Genomic DNA, 24,377 nt, shown 5'->3' with positions numbered 1-24,377 from the left:
TGTATGGAAAGCTATGTGGGGCCATTATACTGTTTGTAGGACTATGTGGGGCCGTTATACTGTTTGGAGGACTATGTGGGGCCGTTATACTGTTTGGAGGACTATGTGGTGCCCACTATTTTCTATGGAAAGCTATGTGGGGCCATTATACTGTTTGGAGGACTATGTGGGGCCATTATTTTGTAAGGAGGACCATGTGGTGCCCATTATTCTGTATGGAGGACTATGTGGGGCTTATTATTCTGTATGGAGGACTATGTGGGATCATTATTCTGTATGGAGGACTGTGAGGCCCATTATTCTGTATGTAGGACTATGTGGGTCCATTATTCTGTACGGAGGACTATGTGGTGCCTAGTATTATGTATGGAGGGCTATGTGGTGCCCATTATTCTGTATGGAGGACTATGTGGGGCTTATTATTCTGTATGGAGGACTATGTGGGATCATTATTCTGTATGGAGGACTGTGAGGCCCATTATTCTGTATGTAGGACTATGTGGGTCCATTATTCTGTACGGAGGACTATTTGGTGCCTAGTATTCTGTATGGAGGACAATGTGGAGCCCATTATACTGTATGGAGGACTATGTGGGTCCATTATACTGTATGGAGGACTATGTGGTGCCTGTTATTCTGTATGGAGGACTGTGTGGGGTCCATTATACTGTATGGAGGACTATGTGGTGCCTATTATTCTGTATGGAGGACTATGTGGGGCCATTATTTTGTATCGAGGACTGTGTGGGGTCCATTATACTGTATGGAGGACTATGTGGTGCCTATTATTCTGTATGGAAGGCTATGTGGGGCCATTATACTGTTTGTAGGACTATGTGGGGCCGTTATACTGTTTGGAGGACTATGTGGGGCCGTTATACTGTTTGGAGGACTATGTGGTGCCCACTATTTTCTATGGAAAGCTATGTGGGGCCATTATACTGTTTGGAGGACTATGTGGGGCCATTATTTTGTATGGAGGACTGTGTGGCTCCCATTATACTGTATACTGGTTGGCCCACGACGTTATCCAAGTTTTTCATTTTGGCCCTCTGTGTGTTTGAGTGTGACATCCTTGATATAGATCATACAATCCCTTTTCAAAAGGCCCAGCCAGTGAAAGGCAGTGATTATAGCCATAAAATTAGATATGTTAGATGTAAAGTTAACCTGAGCCATCTGAATAATGAAGATGACTGAGACAGATCAGAAGATCGGTTCCTGTCCAGGTGCTGAGATGCTGCCTCTGGATGCCTACTTGTAGCCGGGGATTATATTTTCTTGTAGGTTTAGTAAAGTTTAACCTGTGCCCTTATAAGGATGAGTCAGACGTCATTTCCGCTACTAAATAAGATCCAGGAACTATTGAAAATAAATGACTCTATGCTGCAGATTAAACCACCTGCCTAGGATATGGAGGAAGGATGTGTGAAGCTGTCCAAGGTCATGTCTTTATCTGGATTTTATGGGATTTCACACATTATTTTGTCATTTAAAAATTCCCTACACTTAGCAAAGATGGGAAAAATTAGAAACTGTCAGGAACACGTTGGATCGTATTTTAATAAATTTCCTCTCCTTCCTGTGTTTTCAGGTAACTTCTGGACAACCAGCGAGAAAGTCCCCCCCTGTTCACTGTCCCAGGCATTGACTTACTTCCTAGACATAACTACTCCACCTTCCCAGCTGCTTCTGAAAAAGCTGTCTCTTCTGGCTGCTGACGTGGAAGACAAACGGAGACTGGAAGACTTGAGCAAAGTACGTACAAGCTCCACTCACTCCACACCTAAGTTTGTCCATTAGTTTTAATGTACTTTGTTTATTTTGGGTAACTTATTTGTGGCTTGGGTAGAAATTACAAATCATCTACAAAACTCACCAAAGGAACAATTGAATTATAAACATAGCTTTTCAGGCACTTACGCATTTAATGTTGCCATTGTTCGATATAAATAAGAATATGCATCTGACAGTTCAACTGGATGGCAATTATAAATATACACATAAAAACAAAGAAGCATATAAAAGTACAACTACATGACTTCGTCTTTCTCTATGCTCTGTTGAGACGCGTCATATTTTTGTATAATGTCTTCCACTGTTGCATAACACCAAGTTTGCAGCCACATCAAGTTGTGCAACTTAATGTGTTTCTATTGTAGTTTTCAGTGTGGTGCGATTGTAGCAGTTACATCAGTCCCATAGAAGTCAATGGAGTTGGAGTTGTGTGGTAGCATTAAGTTTCATGAACGTTCATAAATTCTGCAAATCAATGTGTTTCAGTGGTGCTTTAGAAATAACCATCAGTCCCATAGAAGTCAATGGAGCTGTGTTTATGCATGTGCACTAGCTCTCCATTCGTAGAGATCACTGGAGGCCCCAGCAGTCAGGCCCCATTGGTCATACTTTTTTTCACATATATTGTGGATAGGAAATAATTGCATGTATCAGGATAACCCCTTTAAGTGACCAAAGTGACATTATAGCCTCAGCCTAAGGACAGAGGCAGACTGCCGTATAACCCGTGCGATGATCGCATCACACTGCACGAACTGGTCCAGCACCTCTCCTGACCTGAGCATGACAGCATGATGGATTTCTATGCAGCTGTCATACTCATGTCAGGAGAGCACATGGCCAGTACGAGGTTTACGAATTACGATGCGATCCTAGCACGAGTTATATGGCAGTCTGTCTCTGCCCTAAGAGCCTGCAAGAGACTTGCTTCAGAAACAGTATGTAGCGCTGTGCTACTTTTCAATTCTTATATTAAAGAAGCACTCCCATCAAAGTTGTTATCCTCTTAATATATTGCAATCATCATATTATATAGCACTGTGTGCTTTCAATTGCTCATTTTGCCTTTCTACCCAGTAAATTCAGGCAATCATGCAGCTATTCTGCAAAATTTCTCACCTTCAGTTGAACGTCATTCTAGGTTTTGAACTCATATTTTTTTTCATTTGCATTTTGCAATTAGAGAGAAGTGACTGGACTTTGCAGAACGGCATCTAACTCTGGAATTATTGTTTTCAGATACAAATGTTGAACGGTTTTCAATTTGTTTGTAAGATAAAAATGTAATTTGTTACATATTTATTCAGAAGAACATTAAAAAAAAAAACAGTGAATACTTAGTTGACCGTAGTTGTCAGGAGTAGAGATGAGCGAACCCAAATGTAAAAGTTCGGATTTCGTACCGGACAATTAATGTTCGGTGCTAAACGCTGAACATGGACTTCTCTTGGAAGCCCGTTGCAATGATCGGAGTTTCGGGGGATATCCATTGCAGAGAGAGATGGAGAGCAAAAAAAATTCCAGCTCAAAAGTCCGGGTCTCCATTGTTTTCAATGGGGTTCGGGTACTGGTTCAAGTTCGGGTACAGTTCTGGTACTCAAATCAAACTTTGGAATAAAGTTCAGGTCGGATACCGGGAAACCAAACGTCCATGGGTCCGCGCATCCCTAGTCAGGAGCTATACTGGCATCATGGCTCTGTTATTAACTTCATTATGCTTTTATGGATAGTGCCTCAAAAAATGGAAAATTTAGAATTTATATTTCATTTTAGGCTGGTTAAGTGAATGTTGCCATGATGTTACCGCCACAGCTAATTCTAGACACCGGGAGTAATAATAATATAATAATAATAATAATTTTTAATTTTATAGCGCCAACATATTCTGCAGCACTTTACAATTTTAGGGGGGAACTTGTACAAGCAAAAAGATGTTACAGAATAAGCATAGCTCAGAATAAATAAAGAAATAAAGGAATAATAGCAAAGAGTAATAGCAGAGACAATCATTTACTGAAAAGGAGCAGCCACTTTAAACTATTGACTCAATATTTCACGCTCGAGAAAATAGTTTAGCCAACTGGTTTGTTAAGTTTGTTTTTTGTGCTGTTCTTGATTTATTCAGGCCATACACACTGTAGGATAATATTGATTTTCAAGTGTCTATAGTTGGTCTTGGTTTAATTGGTCTTGTATAATTTTACATTTGTAGGATACAAAACGGTACAATGCTTGGAAGTCCTACAATTACCCGTCATTCCTTGATGTACTGGAGGAGTTTAAATCCCTTAAAGTTCCTACTACATTTATTTTGACTCAGTTACCACCTCTTAAGGCAAGGTACTACTCTATAAGCTCCTCAAATGACCAGACACCCGGGGAGATACACCTCACCGTTGCTGTTGTAAACTACAGAACTAAAGGTTAGTATCTTAGTAGCCAAGATGGCTAATAATTGTAAAGAACATTTACTGATGTGATGAGTCTTAATAGAAATGTGCATGGATGAAAGTTTTTTTTATCACAGGAATAAGTTACTCTCTTTAAAGAGGTAAATTGGAAAGAGAAAAAAGGTACTGCATTACAAAACTTTCGAAAGTTAAAGGGAATCTTTCACCAGGTTTTTGCTACCCCATCTGAAATGAGCATTATGTAGGGGTAGAGACCCTGATTCCAGAGATGTGTCACTTACTGGGCTGCATGCTGTATTTTTTTAAATAAAATTGCTGCTTTTTCTGCTGCAGATCTGTTAGTTCTCTGAATGCTCAGCTGTGTATAATCCCACCCACATCACTGATTGGCAGCTTTCTACCTATGCACAGTGTACAAAGAAGGATGCCAATCAGTGGTGGGGGGCGGAGTTATACAGAGCTTAGAGGACTACATGACAGCAGGTTTATTAGTCCTCTAGTGATAACCCCCTGCTGTAAAACAGTGATTTCATGAAAAAATTCAGAAAGCAGCCGAGTAACTGACACATTGCTGGAATCAGGGTTTCTGTCTCTATCTTATGCTGCTCTCAGATTAGTTTAGAAAAAGCTGATGACAGATTCTTTTCAAAAACAGTTTGGTAAACAAATGTAAAGATTTGGCTTGCCATTGTTCTCCTGATTAAGGTATCATTTGCATATTTTTAGGAGGTCATGGTCCAGTTCACCATGGGGTGTGCAGTACATGGTTTAACACTATGAGCCTGAATGATACGGTTCCTTGTTTCATACGGAGGTATGTAAAGAACAGGGCAAAGTATAAGCTTTAACAATAGTTTTTTTTATTTAATATGATTTTTTATAGGAGCATGATTCTGGTATTGTGGAATTTCATATATACTCTTAAATCCAAGATCCTACACTTATTCCCCAAAACTTACTTCTCAAATAAGACAAGGAGATATTTCATTAGATTGAATTAGCTACATCACTACACGTTAAAGTAAAATGCCTTTAACATTACGTTGGAGACATGTACAAAATAACACAGAGGGAACGCTTTGAGTTGCAAAATGTGGGGCCAATCTGCATTCATAGGACCCAACTCACTAAGAACAGTGTTTTTCACACCCATCTTGATAAAGGGGCATGCTGGAGTGAGACTATCCTGATTCATTAAGAAACTAATGCATCTTAATGAAGACGTCGCATTCGAAAACTGGCACGTGCCTCAATGAGCTACTTGCCACAAATCTCACTCCAGTCAGGGAATGGAGTAGGATTTGTGGCTTAAGGAATGCTACCATTTGTCATGAATTTGACGAGCAGAGGTTGACATGCCACCCCCTGTCCAAGCTCCACTTACTTTGTTGGAGTTGGGCAAACATGGCATAAGAATGTTAAAAGTCGCACAAATTTGGCAATTTAGCACAGCCTCACATTTTGCTAACATTTTATGACTTTTTAAAGCTTTTTACTCCAGAATTCTGGCTTGAAAGCTTTGATAAATCGGGGTCATAATTTTCACCACTTCCATTGGCTAGCTGCTTTGATTTCTGATAGAGTGGGAGAATAAATCGCCCTCTCCTTCACTCCTCCCAGCTTCTTCCCTTCCTGCAAGTCCCCATCATGCTTGTTTTAACCCAATAGCATTAAGCCTTGGTTCACCCACTGTGTTTTATATTTGGGTCTTACATTTCTATTTCTTCCAGTACAAACACATTCCATCTCCCTGCAAACCCCTTATCACCGTGCATCCTGATCGGGCCCGGCACTGGGATTTCTCCTTTCAGATCTTTCTGGCTGCAGAGATTGTATGACATGGAGAAAGGTAAGGCTGACATGCACATATCAAGATGTTTCTGTACTACGTAAACCATCCTGGTAATTTTCTTAATTTGAAAGCGCTTGTCAGATTGGGCAACCCTTATTTTCTAATAACCAAATTCTAAAATGTGAGTCAGCTGACCTTAGTTCAGACATGTGATTGAGAACTTCCTCCGCATTCAGTAACAGTGACTTACCAATGCTGGAGATCCAGGAATGGTCCATGAACGTTTTTGACAGGAGATATCTAAACTAAAGAGGTTATCCCATGAAAAGCATTTATCATTTAGCCCCAAGACCGACGATAAATGTATGATTGGGGTCCAACCATTCAGCCCTTTACGGATTTTTAGGATGGGGTCCCTGAGTCCCATATTGCCTATTCATGACCACCACTCTATTTATTTCTATGGGGCCAATTGATATGGAGCTGATCACTTTCTCCGTCAATTCCATGGTACTGAAGAGTGGTGGTAAGGCATTGCTCCATTCCCACAAAGTGATAATAATGCTTCTCATGGGATAACCCCATTTAATGTTATACTGCTGTAGGAATTTAGAGATTACTTCCTTCCACTGATTGTCAGTGTAATACTACCATAATATTATATAATTGCTATTTGAGTTACTCTGTGTTATTTTCTCGAAAAAAAAAATCTATTTTTTACTTGCAATGCCATCATAAATAATTACTATATTCCATAAAAAAATCTTATGTGCTTGTAAACTTGCAATTTCAGGTAAGACGGTTGGCTCTATGATATTGCTAAGTGGTTGCCAGCAACTGGAAGTTGATGAAATCTATAAAGAAGAGAAGGAAGACCTGAAAAGAAAAGGTGTCGTAAAAGACGTGTTCACTGCCTACTCCCGTCAGCCAGGACAAGCAAAGGTGAGATATATTAGATGTATCTTACAAACGTAAAGAGGAACCATCGTTTTAATTTTTATTTCATAAATCAATAGTACATATAAAAATAAGAAACTTTATTATACTGTATATTTTATTAGAGAAATCTGCTTCTTTCTTCTCCTGGACTGATCTTTCACTCCTAATTCATGGTTAAAATCTGTAAAATCTGTTTTCAATGAAGACAGATTTCTTCATTACTGAGACAGTAGATAGCAGTTGGTGCTTTTAAAATTCTTTGGAGAGTTTTCCATAGAACTTTATAAGCACCCACTGTCATCTCCTATCTCAGGAATGGGAAAATCTCTAGTCCCTGAATACAAATTTTGCACATGAATTGAGTATTTGAGAATTAATGATCAGCCCAGGAGGAGAAAGAAGCAGAATGTTCTAATAAGAAATATTACAAAGTTTCTTATTCACATGTGTAGTAGTGATTTAATATTACTTCCATGCACAGCCGCACAGTCTTGGAGTTGTATAATCAGTTTATATTCTTTGGTTAAAAAAATAGATTAGTGACTCTAAGACTGGTGTACTCAATGCTAGTCTTAATGAATTAGCTCCATTGTCGAGTACCCAAACTGAATTTGGATACTGATTGTGTTTTCACTAGCAGGGTATATTGGGTTAATAGAGAAGGGCACTAAATCAGGACTCCTCTTTATTAACTATAGTGAGTTCTCATTCATACGTCTGACCGTGGAAGTTCAGGTTCTGGTACATGACCCGAACTTTAGTCCAAAGTTTGGTTCGGTTACCAGAACTGTACCCGAACTTGAACCAGAACCCGAACCCCATTGAAAACAATTGAAACCCGAACTTTAGATCTGGGAAATAAAATCTCTCTCTCGTCCCCGGACTTCCAGGGGTTAGTGTTCACAGTTTACCACCGGACACTAACTCTCCGGTACGAACCCCAAGCTTTTAAGTTCGGGTTTGCTCATCTCTAGTTATAACTCCTTTTATTTAGAACAGGGGTCTCAAACACGCGGCCCGCGGGCCGCATGCGGCCCCTGAGGCTGCTTTATGCGGCCCGCAGGCACAGACCCCTTGATGATCCCGACCTGGTCCAGGAGGAGCCGCCGACAGCAGCGCTGCATTGCCGCACAGAGACTGTTTCCCAGCACTGCATTTCCAATGCCAGCCGCTGGCCAATCAGAGGCCAGCAGCTGATATCTGCGTGTCGGCGCAGCGAGTATGACGTCATTGCCATATGCAGATGTCAGCTGCTGGCCTCTGATTGGCCGGCGGCTGACATTGAAAATGCTGTGCTGGGAGACAGTCTCTGTGCGGCAATGCAGCGCTGCTGTCGGCGGCTCCTCCTGGACCAGGTCGGGATCGTCAAGGGGTCGGACTCTGTGGTGCCTGCGGGCCACATCTGCAGGAAGGCCGCCGAGGGAACGGAGGACAGGTGAGAATCATCTTTTTTTTTTTCTATTTTATGTGTGTGAAGAACAGCACAGGGGGCACAGAGCCAAAAGAGGGGACCTGGATGGGGCACATAGCCACAAGAGGGGACCTGGATGGGGCACATAGCCACAAGAGGGGACCTGGATGGGGCACATAGCCACAAGAGGGGACCTGGATGGGGCACATAGCCACAAGAGGGGACCTGGATGGGGCACATAGCCACAAGAGGGGACCTGGATGGGGCACAGAGCCACAAGAGGGGACCTGGATGGGGCACAGAGCCTCAAGATGTGGACCTGGATGGGGCACATAGCCACAAGAGGGGACCTGGATGGGGCACATAGCCACAAGATGGGGACCTGGATGGGGCACATAGCCACAAGAGGGGACCTGGATGGGGCACATAGCCACAGGATGGGGACCTGGATGGGGCACATAGCCACAAGAGGGGACCTGGATGGGGCACATAGCCACAAGAGGGGACCTGGATGGGGCACATAGCCACAAGAGGGGACCTGGATGGGGCACAGAGCCACAAGAGGGGACCTGGATGGGGCACATAGCCTCAAGATGTGGACCTGGATGGGGCACATAGCCACAAGAGGGGACCTGGATGGGGCACATAGCCACAAGAGGGGACCTGGATGGGGCACATAGCCACAGGATGGGGACCTGGATGGGGCACATAGCCACAGGATGGGGACCTGGATGGGGCACATAGCCACAAGATGGGGACCTGGATGGGGCACATAGCCACAAGAGGGGACCTGGATGGGGCACATTGCCACAGGATGGGGACCTGGATGGGGCACATAGCCACAGGATGGGGACCTGGATGGGGCACATAGCCACAAGATGGGGACCTGGATGGGGCACATAGCCACAAGATGGGGACCTGGATGGGGCACATTGCCACAGGATGGGGACCTGGATGGGGCACATAGCCCCAAGATGGGGACCTGGATGAGGCACATTAGTACAAGATGGGCGCCAGGATGGGGAACGTTGCCACAGGATGGGGACCTGGATGGGGCACATAGCCACAGGATGGGGACCTGGATGGGGCACATTAGTACAAGATGGGGACTTGGATGGGGAACATTACTACAAGATGTTTTCCATTATTACTATATGATGCTAATTGTAAGACAATATTACTGTATGTGGCCAATTGGGGGAAATAAAATTGTAAAAAAAATAAAAAATAAAATAAAGCATGAAAAAATATTGGGCACTAAAAATGCTGTTTTATATGTAAACTAAAGTAAACACAAAAAAGTGCACGTTTATTATCGCCACATCCATAACGACCCAAGCCATAAAAAAATAAACACGGCAAAAATGTTCAAAAGGTGTATACAAAAAAAATGGTATCACTAAAAATGTCACATTGAACAAAGAATGCGGCCCCCCAAATTCAAATTTTTTCCATGTGCGGCCCATATACCCAGCCGAGTTTGAGACCCCTGATTTAGAACATGCAGCCATTTTGCTCTATGTGCCTTTTGATGTATGCATTTTTTTGCGGGCCGATTGTCGTCAAAGGCCACGTTCAAATGTTCAGTATTTGGTCAGTATTTGTAAGCCAAAACCAGGAGTGGGTGATAAATACAGAAGTGGTGACGTCTTTCTATTATACTTTTCCTCTGATTGTTCCATTCCTAGTTTTGGCTTACAAATACTGATGTAAAATACTGACCAAATACTGAACGTGTGAACGAGGCCAAAAAGAAAGAAAAGTCATCCATGGTCTGTGAAAAAACAGCACACAAATGGCATCTGTACAAGAAAAAAATGACATGTGAATGTGGCCTTAGGCCGTATTTAGACATGAATGTTTGTCGTCCATGTGTTGTCAGTGTTTTTCACTAGTGACATACTGACACACTATATTCTATGGGGCTCTCCAAATGTCAGATCTTTTTTGACTGATGGTCTACATAAAAAGTAGAAGCATTGGCCTACTCTGGACCGTTTTGCTGACAGAATTTTGGATGGTAAATGGACACATGGATGAAAAGTGGATGAAACACGGATCCAGCACAATGATGAAAAACTTGCATTTTTTTTGTAAAAAAATAACTGATGTGTGAACAAAGACTTAAAGCTCATCCAGGTGTCAGTTATTTTCTCGTATCAGAAAACTGGTCTGAGTTACATCAGTGTCTTTGATCAGAGTTTCATCAGATTTCCATCAGAGTGTCATTCGAGTTTCATCAGCTTTTCTCGGGTGGGACATAAAAAAGTTTCTTCACCTTCTCCCATCAAACGGTAAATGAAAAACGGACAGCACGTGGATGCCATTCAAGTGCTGCCTGATTTTTTCCCTGAGGCCACAGCCCCACTATCAGTATTTGGTCAGTATTTTTTCTCAGGAGTGGGAGCCAAAACCAGGTGAGGAACAGAGAAAAGGTATAATAGAAACAAGTCACCAATTCTGCATTTATCACCCACTCCTGGTTTTGTCTCCCACTCCTGAAAAAAAATTCTGACCGAATACTGACAAAATACTGATAGTGGAGTCGTGGCCTAACCCTTAGACTTTTATTGGTGAGTTTGATTTGACACTCGGATCAATAATGGACAAGTCTCTTTGCTTTTGTATGGGCTTCTCAGTCCGAGAAAAAAAATCGGACATGTGAACTACCCCATACACTATAATAGGTACGAGTGTGAGAAAAACTGACGTCTGAATGAGCCCTTAATTACAAAAATAGATTTTAAAGGAATTACTTGCCATAACAGCTGATATTTTGAGGTCCTAGCCGTAGCTTTACACCCATCCCTCACCCCGTCACCAGCTCATCATCATGAGATAAGTCAAATATAAGGAGTTTGTTCACAGAGATCGACCATTTAATAAGCGTATACTCAAAGAGTAATTATAAATATTTCATCACGTTTCCATTATTTTTGTTTTTATACTACTATTATTATAGTAAAACTATCATTTAAAAGTGTCATGAATGGAAGTCAATAGTCAAATTGAGTATTTTAGACACTTTATACAACTAAGTGAAAAACTTTTTGTACAATTGTGATTTTGAACATGAACTATCCATCTGCTCATTATCCGCAGACGTACGTTCAGCACATTCTGGAAAAGAATCTGGAAGATGAAGTGATCAGGACTTTATTCGGAGAAGAAGGCCACGTGTATGTGTGTGGGCACATTGAGATGGCCAAAGATGTGGCTACAACTATTAAACTCATTATTGCCAGGAAGAAGGGTCTGAATGACCAGGAAGTGGAAACATGTCTGACCCAGTTAAAGGTATATTACGCAATAATGTCAAATTTGTTCTTCACTTGTACATGAATGAGCCACAAGCACAGACAGAACGCAACACACAAAAAATGTACTATTACATCTCAGAAATAGCAACTGTCAAAATAGTCTTGCAAAAACAATGGCTTTGTGCACCAAGACAGTTATTAAATATGAAATATTCTAGGAAACATTTAATAAAACTGTCTTAACCCCTTCATAACTGGCCGATTCTTTCAGTTTTGCACTTTAGTCTTTTTCCTCCCTTTCTTCCCAGAGCCATAACCTTTTTATTGTTCTGTCCATATAGCATATGGGGGCAATATTTTTTGCAGGACGAAATGTAGTTTTGAATGACACCTTTCATTTTACCATTTAATGTACTGAAAAACAGGAGAAAAATATCCCAAGTGGGGTGAAATGTGAAATCCGCCATTGTTTTTTTTTGTTTTTCTTTTACAGTGTTCATTGTGTGGTTAAAACAACTTGTTAACATAATTCCCCAGGTCAGATTACAGTATTGTATATGTTATAGATATAACTAAATATATATATCAAAGGCACTAATAATATATATTGGTGTCGAAGAGAAAAATTCAGAACTTTTTAAAAAAAAAAAAAAAATGTTGGCTTTGAGTCGCCATTTTCTGAGAGCCGTAACTTTTATATTTTTTTGTCAGTGTAGCTGTATGAGGGCTTGGGTTTTGTTTTTTTCGCATGCCAAGCTCTATTTTTTCTTTGTACCATTTTTAAATACAATGCTTTGATCACTTTTTTATCGCATCTTTCAGAGTATGAGATGCCGCAAAGAAATGTATATTTTTATAGATTGGACTTCTGCAGATGGCGTCGATAACACAAATATGTAATTTTTTAAACAATTTTTAAAGTCACAGCAGAAAGAAAATTATAAAAACACATGTAAATAAAACTCAATGAAAAAAAAATGCAAGTAAACTAATTTAGCTAAATGCTTTGATCACTTTTTATTGCATTTTTGGGGGAAGGTGCTGCAGCCAAAAAATTTTTTTTTTTTGTCATAGATTGGACTTTTGCAGATGGTGGTGATAACACTATTATGTTATTTTTAAAGCCAAAGCAGAAAAAATTGATAAAAACACATGTAAATAAAACGCAATGAAAAAAATGCAAGTAACCTAATTTAGTTAATTGCAAAAAACGTTGCGGAAATTAAGCGGAAAATTTGCGCTTCATTTCCGCATGTCCTTTCACGGAAAAACGCATGCGGAATTTCGCAAGCGTTTATCGCGCGTTTTCGACATGCGGAATTGCCTTGCGTTTTTCATTGCATTGAAAAGGCAATTCCGCATGTGGAAACGCAAAATGAATTGACATGCTGCGGATTTTTGTGCGCATCAAAAACGCTGCGGAAAAATCCATAGAACTTGCGGATTCTCATTGGGGACCATGGGGTGCGGATTACCAAGCACTTTACAAGCGTTTCCGCTGCGGAAATTCCGCATCAAATACGCTTGTAAAACACTACGTGGGCACATACCCTCAGACAGTTTTGATATGTGAAGCCCATATGTACGATCCTATTGAACCCCAATGAACTTTATTAAAATCAGTGCTCACCGGTGTGTACAGAGACTTAGAAATAACTCACCCCCTCGGTCTCAGGCCTCGGCATTCATACTACATGTACAATTTGCAGGAAATATATATATTCCGTTAATTAGAATCTTTACAGGGAGCACAATATCAGTAATATCCAACCATATAAAATATTGTATTTCTGAATTAGTGGATGAAAAACAACTGTACTAGAGATAAAACATACAATTACTCAAGTTTAAAATGCTGGGATAGAAGAACAAGCCTCCCCAACATACAGAAGCAGTGTGCCAATCACCATCCAACATTGTGTGATATACAATATCTAATAATGACACTTATCTTATATTACAGAATGAAATGCGTTATCACGAAGACATCTTTGGGGCGGCATACAAGCCACAGCTGCCACAGAATGGAATCTAATCCGTGACACATCATATTACTGCCATGGATATTCCTCTGCAATATGTATCACAGTAATGTTTCTTTCACACATTGGACATTAAAACCTGTTCCGATACAAAGGAACCAAAGTCAAATCCTTCAAGATTTTTATTAAAACATTGCATCTCCTCCATGGACAATACATGGTATGGGAAGCAAGAAAGAAACACAAGATTTATGAAGAAAGACTTTTTTCATACTTTATCATCCAAGGAGTATCAGTTTTTTTAAACTTTGTGGAAGATTGGATACTAGTATTATACTAATATTTCATAAAAAATGGAAGAAATAGAATTCCAAAATATCCACACATGCGCCTTAACAGTTATAGATGACTGGTTTCCAATAGATCTTAACCAAACATGAAGACTTTTGTAAAGATACTGCCGCAATAAGTTGAACATCAAACTTGGCGATACAATACCATGGCAGGAGAAGATTTGGAAAAATCCAGATTTTGCGTTCAGAATCACGTACGCGCAATCATGCAATGATTTTATACTAGCGGACTGGTAGAAATGCAGAACGCTCATTTATTTCACAATTAGATCAACTGGTCTTGTGGTCTCAAGCAAATGATGCATTCAAATCTGTAATTCATTGTACAAATATAGGTTTTCTATTTGGCAACACTAATTTTTATCATATTTAAATTAATGTTTTATGATATTATAGTGTTATTTTGTAATTATGTCAGACCTTTAACAATTTTAGTTTTACATTTTGGGCACCTGTTGTTTTTTTTTTTTTGTTCTCTTAACTTTTAAGATGCAAAATTGTGTACTTAAACTAATACTAATACATTTTAGCCTTGGACTCAGGATGAACCGTAAAATTCTCAGAAATGAGTATTGAGACATCCTCGCATAATGCCAACATAATGTATAATAGAGGATTATATTGGTTTTCTGTTATGAGGAGATTCATACTGCACTCTCGTTACAAACAGCTGTGTATTTTAATCTGAAATACTTCAATGTTTGTACAAGGAGCCGGACATGGGGAGAAGAGTCTTGGCTCAGATGATGAGTCTGTAGGACGGCTTCCTCTTGCTTCTCCTCACCCAGCTCGGATTGATTGATATGACTCTTTCTATTTGTGGGAGAAGCATTTGGAAGCCTTTTATTGGACACTATTTCATGTATCCGACTCTCGTTCAATTAATTTTTCATTAAAAGTTTACAGAATTTTAAAGTAAAACGCCTGGCGTAGTTCACACTTGAGCTATGTCAGTCTTTATGGAGGATAGGAGAAGCCAAATTCATTAAGACGCACATGCTCTGCTGAGTCCCGTGTGCCTCTGTACAAAACGCCAGTATTTTGGATTATTTAGATGGGGGGCGCTCACATATGCCATCAGATCCCGACTCTGCCTCAGCCCTGCCTATTTCAGTAGAGCAAGTCAAAGTGGCGATAAAACCTCAAAAGTCGGAACATTTTTGCCAACACCTCATTGCGCTAAAAATTTGAGACGTTTCAAAGCTTAACAGTTTTCTGGCATTAAAGATTTGATGAATCGTACCTATTGTTTTTTGTAGCAGGGGAGACCAAAAGTTCAGGCAGCTTGAATCTACTGACAATTTGCCTTAAAATTACTTCTACAACAGTTAGATTTTTATAGTCACGCTTGTATGGGTCTGGCTGCTGGTTACTCCACTTATAACGTCTCGATCAGTGAACAGCAATTAAACAAACAGGAAAATCTCAGCTAAAAATTAAATGCAATAGATTCAGTATAACTTGTAAATAATTGATTGAAATCCCTGCTCCTCTGGGCTTTTGATGCCCGTCGATGGTCCTACTTAGTAACTGACAGCAGTACACATACAGAAAAGACAGCCAGTCTTCAAAACCACCAATTAAACCCATAAACCCAGATATTATGTTCAATGTGACCAGTTTGTTTTAAAGAATCGGTAGTACCAGTGCCAGATTTTGTAGGTTAACTGACAGGAGAAATGGCAAAACCAATTGTCAATTTATGAATACATTTCTAAGAGGAATAACAGCGGGACAGCGGATCTAAGATGCTCCAGGATGTGTATAATTTGGGTAATAGAAGTATTTACTAGAGTAGACATGCTGGGAGAGGTGACGGCTCCTCTTTAAATTTTCCCAAATATGATTTTGTTCTTTAGGGTAGAATTAGAGAATGAGAGATATTCTTTGGGCTCATGCACATGGTCATATAATTAATTAAGTTCATTTAAAATATGGCAGCCGTAAAATGATATGGGTCCACACTGTACCCTTGTATGCCTGAAGTTTCCATGATTAGTTTGGCAGGAAAATCCACAAGGCAATTATAAAACAACACAACCAATGCTGTATTACAGCAGAAACTGCAGAAACTACACTATTAGGGGAGAATATGGTGCCTGATGGAAGCAACATACAGAACCACATGCAGTGTCAATGTGTATGCATAAGGCCTTATGGGTATATTCAATAGCAATAAATCCAAAAAAGATATACGCCTGTAGTAAATATTAAGGTACTGTATCTATATATTGCTGTGTCCCCTGTGGCAAACTGTGCCTTGCTTTATTTGCTTGCCTAATAGAAGCCTATTGGATACATCTGTGACCACACGGCCCTGTGTGATTAGAATAACAATCTATGGTTGGTAGCTGCCTGGCTGGACCAGGGGTTTGAATAACAACCTCCTATTCCATGGTTTGCAACCAGATATAATTTTGTCTAATTTTATCTTTACAGTATCTGAATTTTATCAGAGTCTATATTATTATATTTAAACAAGTATTTTTTTATTAATCATTAGTGTGAATTTTAACAAATCTATCTTACGGATCTGTATAGAATATGCTTATTTAAATAAGTTTAAACTGTATGATAAATGTAAAACTAAATAAAGATAATGTATAATTAACTCTTGAAATTACATTCATTCCCTATTTTTGTATAATGCAATGAAAAAAGTACAACCCAATTGTACCTCCAGTGTGAAATGAGACCTACAATGTGTATTTAGTACAAGGCAGTAGTATTCAGGGTTAAAGGAGTCATCTCGCAAGAGACATTTATGGAAGGATCGGTCATATATGTCTGATAGAGCCAGGATCCACACCTATCTCTAGAATTGGGGTCCCCTGATCCTCGGTTCCGGCTGGCGTCCCTACACCAGTGAGTGGAGAGTTGGTGGCGCATCTACATCAGACACTTATGGTATATTATTATTATATCTTATGGTGATCCTATGGACATCATTTTAAAAGTAGGCCACTATAAAGGCAAGTTCAATACGGTGTGTCAGAGCCATTTCATGCTCTCTTATGTTACATATAAATCAAGACAACCATCAACAGCTCTTTTCTTCAATCTTGAATGTAGCTCAAACATACAATCCAATAAAGAGATGCATATGCAAAAGTCATTTCACGTTGGTGCACACTGCTATCTTAGTGAGACATTGCTGTAGGTCAATAGGAATAAATCCTGCACACTGAGATACTGCGGCGGAGGAATAAGATGTCCGCACACCTGTGCAACGTTTCACGGGAAACCTCCCCTTCTGTCAAGCTATATAAAATGACTTTTGCATATATATATATCTTTATTGGATTGTATGTTTGATCCACATTCAAATAATAATTGTGATTGAGTTGTCGGGTTTAAAGGAGTTGTCGGGTGTCTTGATTTTGATGGACATGCCATAAGCCAAAAGGAGTAACTAGAGACCTGTGGGCACCAATGCGAAATTTGAACTTGGGCCCCCACCAGCATCTTGGTCAGATGTATTAGCCCCTAAAAAGAAAAAAATAAACATAACATTTATAAATCTCACAGAAAAACAAGTCAATAATATAATTTCCCATGTAATATCTCTAAATCATAGTTACCAAATAACAAATAACACCATATTGTTACTGAACAAGTTCCCTATACCAAAACTAATATTCCAGTTATAAACCACATAAAGGGGATAAAAACCGCCATAAAATGAGCATATATTGTTACCATAGGGTGTGTCAGTATAAATGGTATCCGGTTACTGAACAGAACCCACTATACCAAGACCAATAATACCACATACAAGTTATAAATACCACCACATCATGACTGCACCGCATATTAACACCACATGGTGACTAATACCACCATACAGATTACCAAAAACCACAGTATAACATTAATATTTCCATCAGTGATATTATACACAGGAGCTCTGTAGATCGTATAAGTGTATATAGTGCAGGTAACTTCATCCAGCATAGCTTGCTATGACGTCTTCCCACCAGGACTTGTCTCTGCAGAAAGTAACACACAAACAACTATTATTGATCACTTCTACATCACCCTACACACTTTTTCCTCCATTTTGCAATTTTCAAAATTTGAATTTTCATGCCCTTAAATAAGAGAAATATGTCACACAAAATAGATAATAAATTACATTTCCCACATGTCTACTTTACATCAGCAAAATTTTGGAACCAAAATTTTTTTTGAAAGGAAGTTATAAGGGTTTAAAGTTGACCAGCGATTTCTCATTTTTCCAACAAAATTTACAAAAACATTTTTTTAGGGACCACATCACATTTGAAGTGACTTTGAGGGGCCTTTATGACAGAAAATACACAAAAGTGACACCATGCTAAAAACTGCACCCCTCAAGGTGCTCAGAACTACATTCAAGGAGTTTATTAACTCTTCAGGTGATTGACAGGAATTTTTGGAATGTGGAAGAAAAAAATTAACATTTAACTTTTTTCACAAAAATGTTACTTTAGACCCCAATTTTTTGTATCTTTGCAAAGATGACAGGAAAAAATGGACCCCCAAAATTTGTTGTGCAATTCCTCCTGAGCACGCCGATACCCCATATGTGGGGGAAAACCACTGTTTGGGCACATGGCAGGGTTCAGAAGGGAAGGAGCACTGTGTGACTTTTTGAACGCAAAATTGGCTGGAATCGAGAGTGGACGCCATATTGCGTTTGGAGAGCCCTTGATGCGCCTAAACAGTGGAAACCCCATACAAGTGACACCATTTTGGGAACTAGAACCCTTAAGGATTTTATAAAGGGGTATAGTGAACATTTTGAAACCAGAGATACGAAACAGAATTTGATAACATTAGGTCATTATATTGAGTAAGTGCTCATTAGTCTTGAGCGCATGTGCTCGCTACTTGCGTTTGCATCGGGTACTCGGGTATGCACCATGCATCGCGGGTGCTCGAGTGACATGCTCGAGTCCCAGCTCCGCATGTTTCACAGTTGTTAGACACCCAAAAGAAAAACATGTGGGGATCGCGCATGCGTGCCAGGCAATCCCCGTGAGGTTATTTGGCCGCGAAGCATATGGGGCAGAGACTCAAGCATGTCACTCGAGCACCCGCGATACTCGGTGCATACCTGAGCACCCGATGCAAACTCAAGTAGCGAGCACTTGCGCTCAACACCGACACAACCCCAACCCTAGCACAACCCTAAACTAGCCCTAACCTAGCACAACCATAACCTTACCCTAACACTAGCACAACCCTGACCCTAACACAACCCTAACCCTAGAGTTTATTTTTTACGCCATTCTTCGTGCAGTATAAGTGATTAGACGACTTTATTCTTTGGGTCAGTGCGATTACAGCGATGCCAGATTCATATCGGGTTTTTATGATTGACAGCTATCATATACTAAAAGATGCTTTTTTTTTTGCATCGCCATATTCTGAGAGCTATAATTTTTCCATATTTCAGCCGACAGAGTCATGTGACGATTTGTTTTTAGTGGGATGAGATGACGTTTTTATTGGTACCATTTTCGGACACGTGACATTTTTTGATCACCTTCTATTTCAATTTTTGGAAGGCAGAATAAACAAAAACCAACAATTCAGGAATTCTTAATTTTTTTTTGGTTTATGCCGATCCACATGTGGTAAAATTGATAAGGCAGCTTTATTCTTTGGGTCAGTATGTTTACAGCGGTACCACATTTATATTTTTTTATGTTTTGGCGCTTTTACACAATAAAAGCTATTTTATAGAAAAAAGATTTTTTGTATCGCTTTATTCTGAAAGCTATAATTTTTTCTTTTAGGCTGATGGAGCTGTATGGTGGCTTGTTTTTTGTGGGACAAGATGACGTTTTCAGTGGTATCATTTTAATTTACATTCGTCTTTTTGATTGCGTTTTATTCCATTTTTTCTTTGGCGGTATGATGATAAAGCATCGTTTTTTATTTATTTTTTTACCGTGTCCACTAAACGGGTTAACTAGTGGGACAGTTTTATAGGTCAGATTGTTCCGGACTTGGTGACACCAAATATGTGTACTTTTATTGTTTTGGGTTTTTTTTCATAATGATATTTATTGTAATATATATTTTTATTTTTGGGGGATTTTTTTTTTTTTTTTCACTTTCTGATACTTTTTTTTACTTTTACACTTTTTCCCACTATGGGACTTTCACTTTTTGCAGGCTGATCGCTTATATAGCATAGAGATGCAGTAGCATCTCTATGTTATACAGCCTGTCAGCGCTGCACAGGCAGAAGTTACTTTGATCGCGCCCTGTGCATGATCAAAGTAACTTCCTGATGTCTGGTGACCCGGATGTCGTCATGATGACATCGGGTCACCATGACAACTTTCGGGACGCGGCACAGACTACGCGGGACGCCGGAGAGGAGGTAAGTAAGCAGCGTCTACCTCCCCTTGCTCCCGGAATGCTGCAATTGACTTAGATCGCAGCATTTCAGGGGTTAATTTGCCAGGAGCGGTACGGGACCGCTCCTCGCACATAGCAGTGGGTGTCAGCTGTGAGAATCAGCTGACACCCGGCGCCGATCGCCCCGCACCGCTTGTGTGCGGACGCGATCCCGTGATGCGTAATAGTTCGTGCCTAGTCCAATAGGCCCAGGTCAGTAAGACGTACTATTACTGATCACGTCAGAAAGGGGTTAAAGCCCTTATTAAAGTTTACAGAGAAGGGAGGAAGGGGTGAAGAGCTAGCACTCAGCAGAGTAGGAGATCAGGTAGACATTGAGAGACACAGGCAGATGGTGCTGCAGCTTTATTTTTACTTTTATTCATGTAAGTCTTTTTTTACTGTAATATTTTTTTGGGAGTCTACACCTTGATCCAAAATAACTAGACACCTGATGACAATATTTTCAATGAACACATTCCCTTTGAGAACTAAAAAAAACACGGTTAAAGGAGAGTAAAAATGGTCTTATTTTCCCTAAGAAACAGAACAGTTGACCTTGGTTATTAGCAGCTAAACCCAATATTCTTAAAGATGACCTGTCACTTTCATAAATGCGTACATTTTTTACCTGGCGTAAATGCTGCTGCTGCTGTCCTGAATCTGGCATTGTTTTTATTTTGTTCCTGTGCATCTAGGTTCCTGAGATATGGTCTCTTCTTCCTTTTTTGCACATTGTACATAAATCTATCTTTGTTAACAAAGGGGCATGATCCTTAAAGGGATTGTCAAGTCAAAAGTGATAAGTTTGTAGTCGCTCTGTGTGAGTGCAGACTTATGAATCCCCCAGCGCATGCACTGTGGGGATTCGCCGGTATGAGTCCCGGTAACGAAGGGTATGTATGTGTTATATACATATCCCCGGCCAGTGGGCACGGTCTCACTTTCCATACATTTGTATGGAGCGAGGCTGCGTCTTCAAGTCGGACGCGTCCACTGGCCGTCCACGTCACTAGACAGGGCCATACACGGCGCTGAATGGCCGAGGGTATGTATAACTTGATATACACAACACATTTAGTGGGCACCGCTCAATGATAAACTGAAAAAATGCACAAAGGGGTGCTATAGTAAACCCACACTAGGAATCAATTAGTATAAAGAGGAGAAAAGGGTGTAGGGTAAACAAAAGACCATGCGCTCCCAGATATAATGCAAGATATCCAAAAACATTTTATTAATAATACATCAGCAACACACAAACAAACTAATTTTTTTTTAAAACACTTAAAACACATAACTTGTGTAGAAAATATTCAGATACAAGAGGTATGGGAAAATAACCCAAAAATACAGAGAACCTCTAAACTTTGTAGGCACTGTGAAAAAACGTCTATTAATTGAAACCAGATAAAAAACAATACCTAAGGTCACTGACCACTGGATCAATATATTAAGAAACAATCAATATTTGCAGTAAAAAACGTGGCCTTGGCAGATGAATGCATTATATTAAGGATTAATGCATATAGTTACCTACAAAGTGAATGGACCCAACGCGTGTGGCTGCCCACCAGCAGCTTCGTCAGGGGTAATGAGGTAGTGTGTTACTCATGTTTAAATACCCAGGATCAAAGGAGCATGTGACCATTGTCAGGTGTAATGAGTGAGAGGGAAAAGGCATTTGTGGTCCTGGTACAGGTGTGCGTACCAGGACACAAACCGTGCGGTGTAGATGAACCGCCATAGAGGCAGCAGCAGTATAAATAAACCGCCATAGAAATAGCAGCCGGAAATGCCATGCGTTCCACCGTGTATCGCGGTGGAACGCAACCGGAAATGACACGCTAAGGTCACTCCCTGTCTCCTTGTATCTAGAGCACTTGCGTTCCACATGCTGGCCGGAGTGGAACGCAAGCAAGGCGGCATGATGAATAACACTGCGGTTCAGTATAATAAAGGAGAGGGAAGAAGAAAAAAAAAAAAAAGAAGAAAGAGAAAAGATAGAAGGTGGTGGCGCGTCCGCCAGGTAAGCAAATAGTGTGTATACACAACATTTATACAGTAGAAAAATATACAGTATAAACAAAAATAGAAAATCAAAAATGCAAAATAAGCTTATCCCCTTCTATCTTTTCTCTTTCTTTTTTTTTTTTTCTTCTTCCCTCTCCTTTATTGTACTGAACCGCGGTGTTATTCATCATGCCGCCTTACTTGCGTTCACTGCGGCCAGCATGTGGAACGCAAGTGCTCTAGACACAAGGAGACTGGGAGTGACGTTAGCGCGTCATTTCCGGTTGCGTTCCACCGCGATACACGGTGCTGCTATTTCTATGGCGGTTTATTTATACCGCTGCTGCCTCTATGGCGGTTCATCTACACCGCACGGTTTGTGTCCTGGTACGCACACCTGTACCAGGACCACAAACGCCTTTTCCCTCTCACTCATTACACCTGACAATGGTCACATGCTCCTTTGATCCTGGGTATTTAAACATGAGCAGCACACTACCTCATTACCCCTGACGAAGCTGCTGGTGAGCTGCGACACGCGTTGGGTCCATTCACTTTGTAGGTAACTATATGCATTGATCCTATATATAATTCTTTCATCTGCCAAGGCCACGTTTTTTACTGCAAATATTCATTGTTTATTAATATATTGATCCAGTGGTCAGTGACCTTAGGTATTGTTTTCTATCTGGATTCAATTAGTAGACGTTTTTCACAGTGCCTACAAAGTTTAGAGGTTCTCTGTATTTTTGAGCACAGTAAGCCTGGGACAGGAAGTGATCGATGTAAAGATCAGAGCTGCGTCTGGCAGACACCAAGTGATGCTTTCTGCATGATAAAGGTATATATTACTATAATAAATGTATGGATACATTTACTGGCACACAATAGCAAGATTAAGAATAAAAACTGAAATGAGTTAGGGTAGTGGATAATTCCTTTAAGGAGATTGGCATCATTTAGATCTAGTAAAAAAAGTCCATACCATATACAGTATATGGCAAGTGATATGTTCTTTTTAAAATAAAGATGAGCTACAATCCGAAACACAGATTCTGAGCTTTTTCGGGGTGTAAAAAAACATCAGACAATATATTACAAATAATTGATGTGTTCTTTAGGAATTTTTAGTGTTTAAAATTATACGACTCTAAGGTTATGTGCCCACGATGCAGAAATGGTCAGGATTTTTTCCTGAGCGTTTCTGCATCTCACTGGCAGAAAAAAAACGCATGCGGATTGTACATGCGGATTGTACATGCGTTTTCCTGCCAGGGACATGCGGAAATGAAGCGTTCTTCACTTGCATTTCCGCATGCGGGTTGACAAGCGCTTTCCAAGCGATTTTAGCATCACTTGGAAAGTGCTTGTCAACTTGGTCACACTATATAAATCCATGCAAACAGTATGAATTTATATAGTGTGACCAAGAGAATGTCAAAAAATAAATATATACTTATCCTCCGATGACCTGCGCTGTCTTGCTTCACCGTCCCGGCTGCCGGCAGCGGTGGATTGAAGGACCTGCCGACATCAGCGTCTCGTGACCTGTCACATGACTCTGACGTCAGCGCAATCCACCGTGAAGTGCCGGGAAGCAAGGAGGAGCGCACCGCGGGCCGCCGGAAGGTAAGTATATATTTATTTTTTATTTTATTCTTTTTTTACAGCTTTTTTAATGGTACTCGGGTGTGGATGAGACTCTCCTCTCCTCCACACCTGGGTAACATCCGCACATTAGAACGCGCCAATTACGCAAGTACAGATGCAGTCTTACGGAATTGGCGCGTTCTAATGTAAGTCAATGGCGGCGAAAACGCAGCACTTCCGCAAAATAATTGGTAGTGCTGCGGTTTTTTCCGCAACGATAATCCGCAGCGGAAATTTCCGCAGCATGTGCACAGCACATGCAGATTATCATTGGGGAACATGGCAGGCCTTCTACCATGCGTTTCTGCAGCGTTTATGCCGCTGCGGAAACGCTTAAAAAACGCATCGTGGGCACACAGCCTAAGGGCAGTTTCTG

At 40.4% G+C, this 24,377-nt stretch overlaps 1 protein-coding gene across 1 annotated transcript in view; it reads left to right on the top strand.

Moving 5' to 3' along the window:
- Positions 1–16,477, top strand: part of NOS2 (nitric oxide synthase 2) — a 66,556-nt gene extending 50,079 nt beyond the window's left edge. Inside the window, exons 21-27 of the mRNA XM_073667776.1 lie at positions 1,595–1,758; positions 4,010–4,220; positions 4,935–5,022; positions 5,939–6,057; positions 6,794–6,942; positions 11,453–11,647; positions 13,574–16,477. Of these exons, the coding sequence (XP_073523877.1) occupies positions 1,595–1,758; positions 4,010–4,220; positions 4,935–5,022; positions 5,939–6,057; positions 6,794–6,942; positions 11,453–11,647; positions 13,574–13,645 (998 nt within the window). The 3' untranslated portion in view covers positions 13,646–16,477. The remainder of the gene's footprint in view (positions 1–1,594; positions 1,759–4,009; positions 4,221–4,934; positions 5,023–5,938; positions 6,058–6,793; positions 6,943–11,452; positions 11,648–13,573) is intronic.
- Positions 16,478–24,377: the final 7,900 nt, after the last annotated feature.

The sequence above is a fragment of the Phyllobates terribilis genome, unplaced genomic scaffold, assembly GCF_046119375.1.
Source record: "Phyllobates terribilis strain yellow unplaced genomic scaffold, ASM4611937v1 Scaffold_2__4_contigs__length_985480577, whole genome shotgun sequence".
NCBI classification, from domain to species: Eukaryota; Metazoa; Chordata; class Amphibia; order Anura; family Dendrobatidae; genus Phyllobates; species Phyllobates terribilis.
The sequence above is the reverse complement of the archived record's forward strand: the minus strand, read 5'-3'. Positions and strand labels throughout refer to the sequence as shown.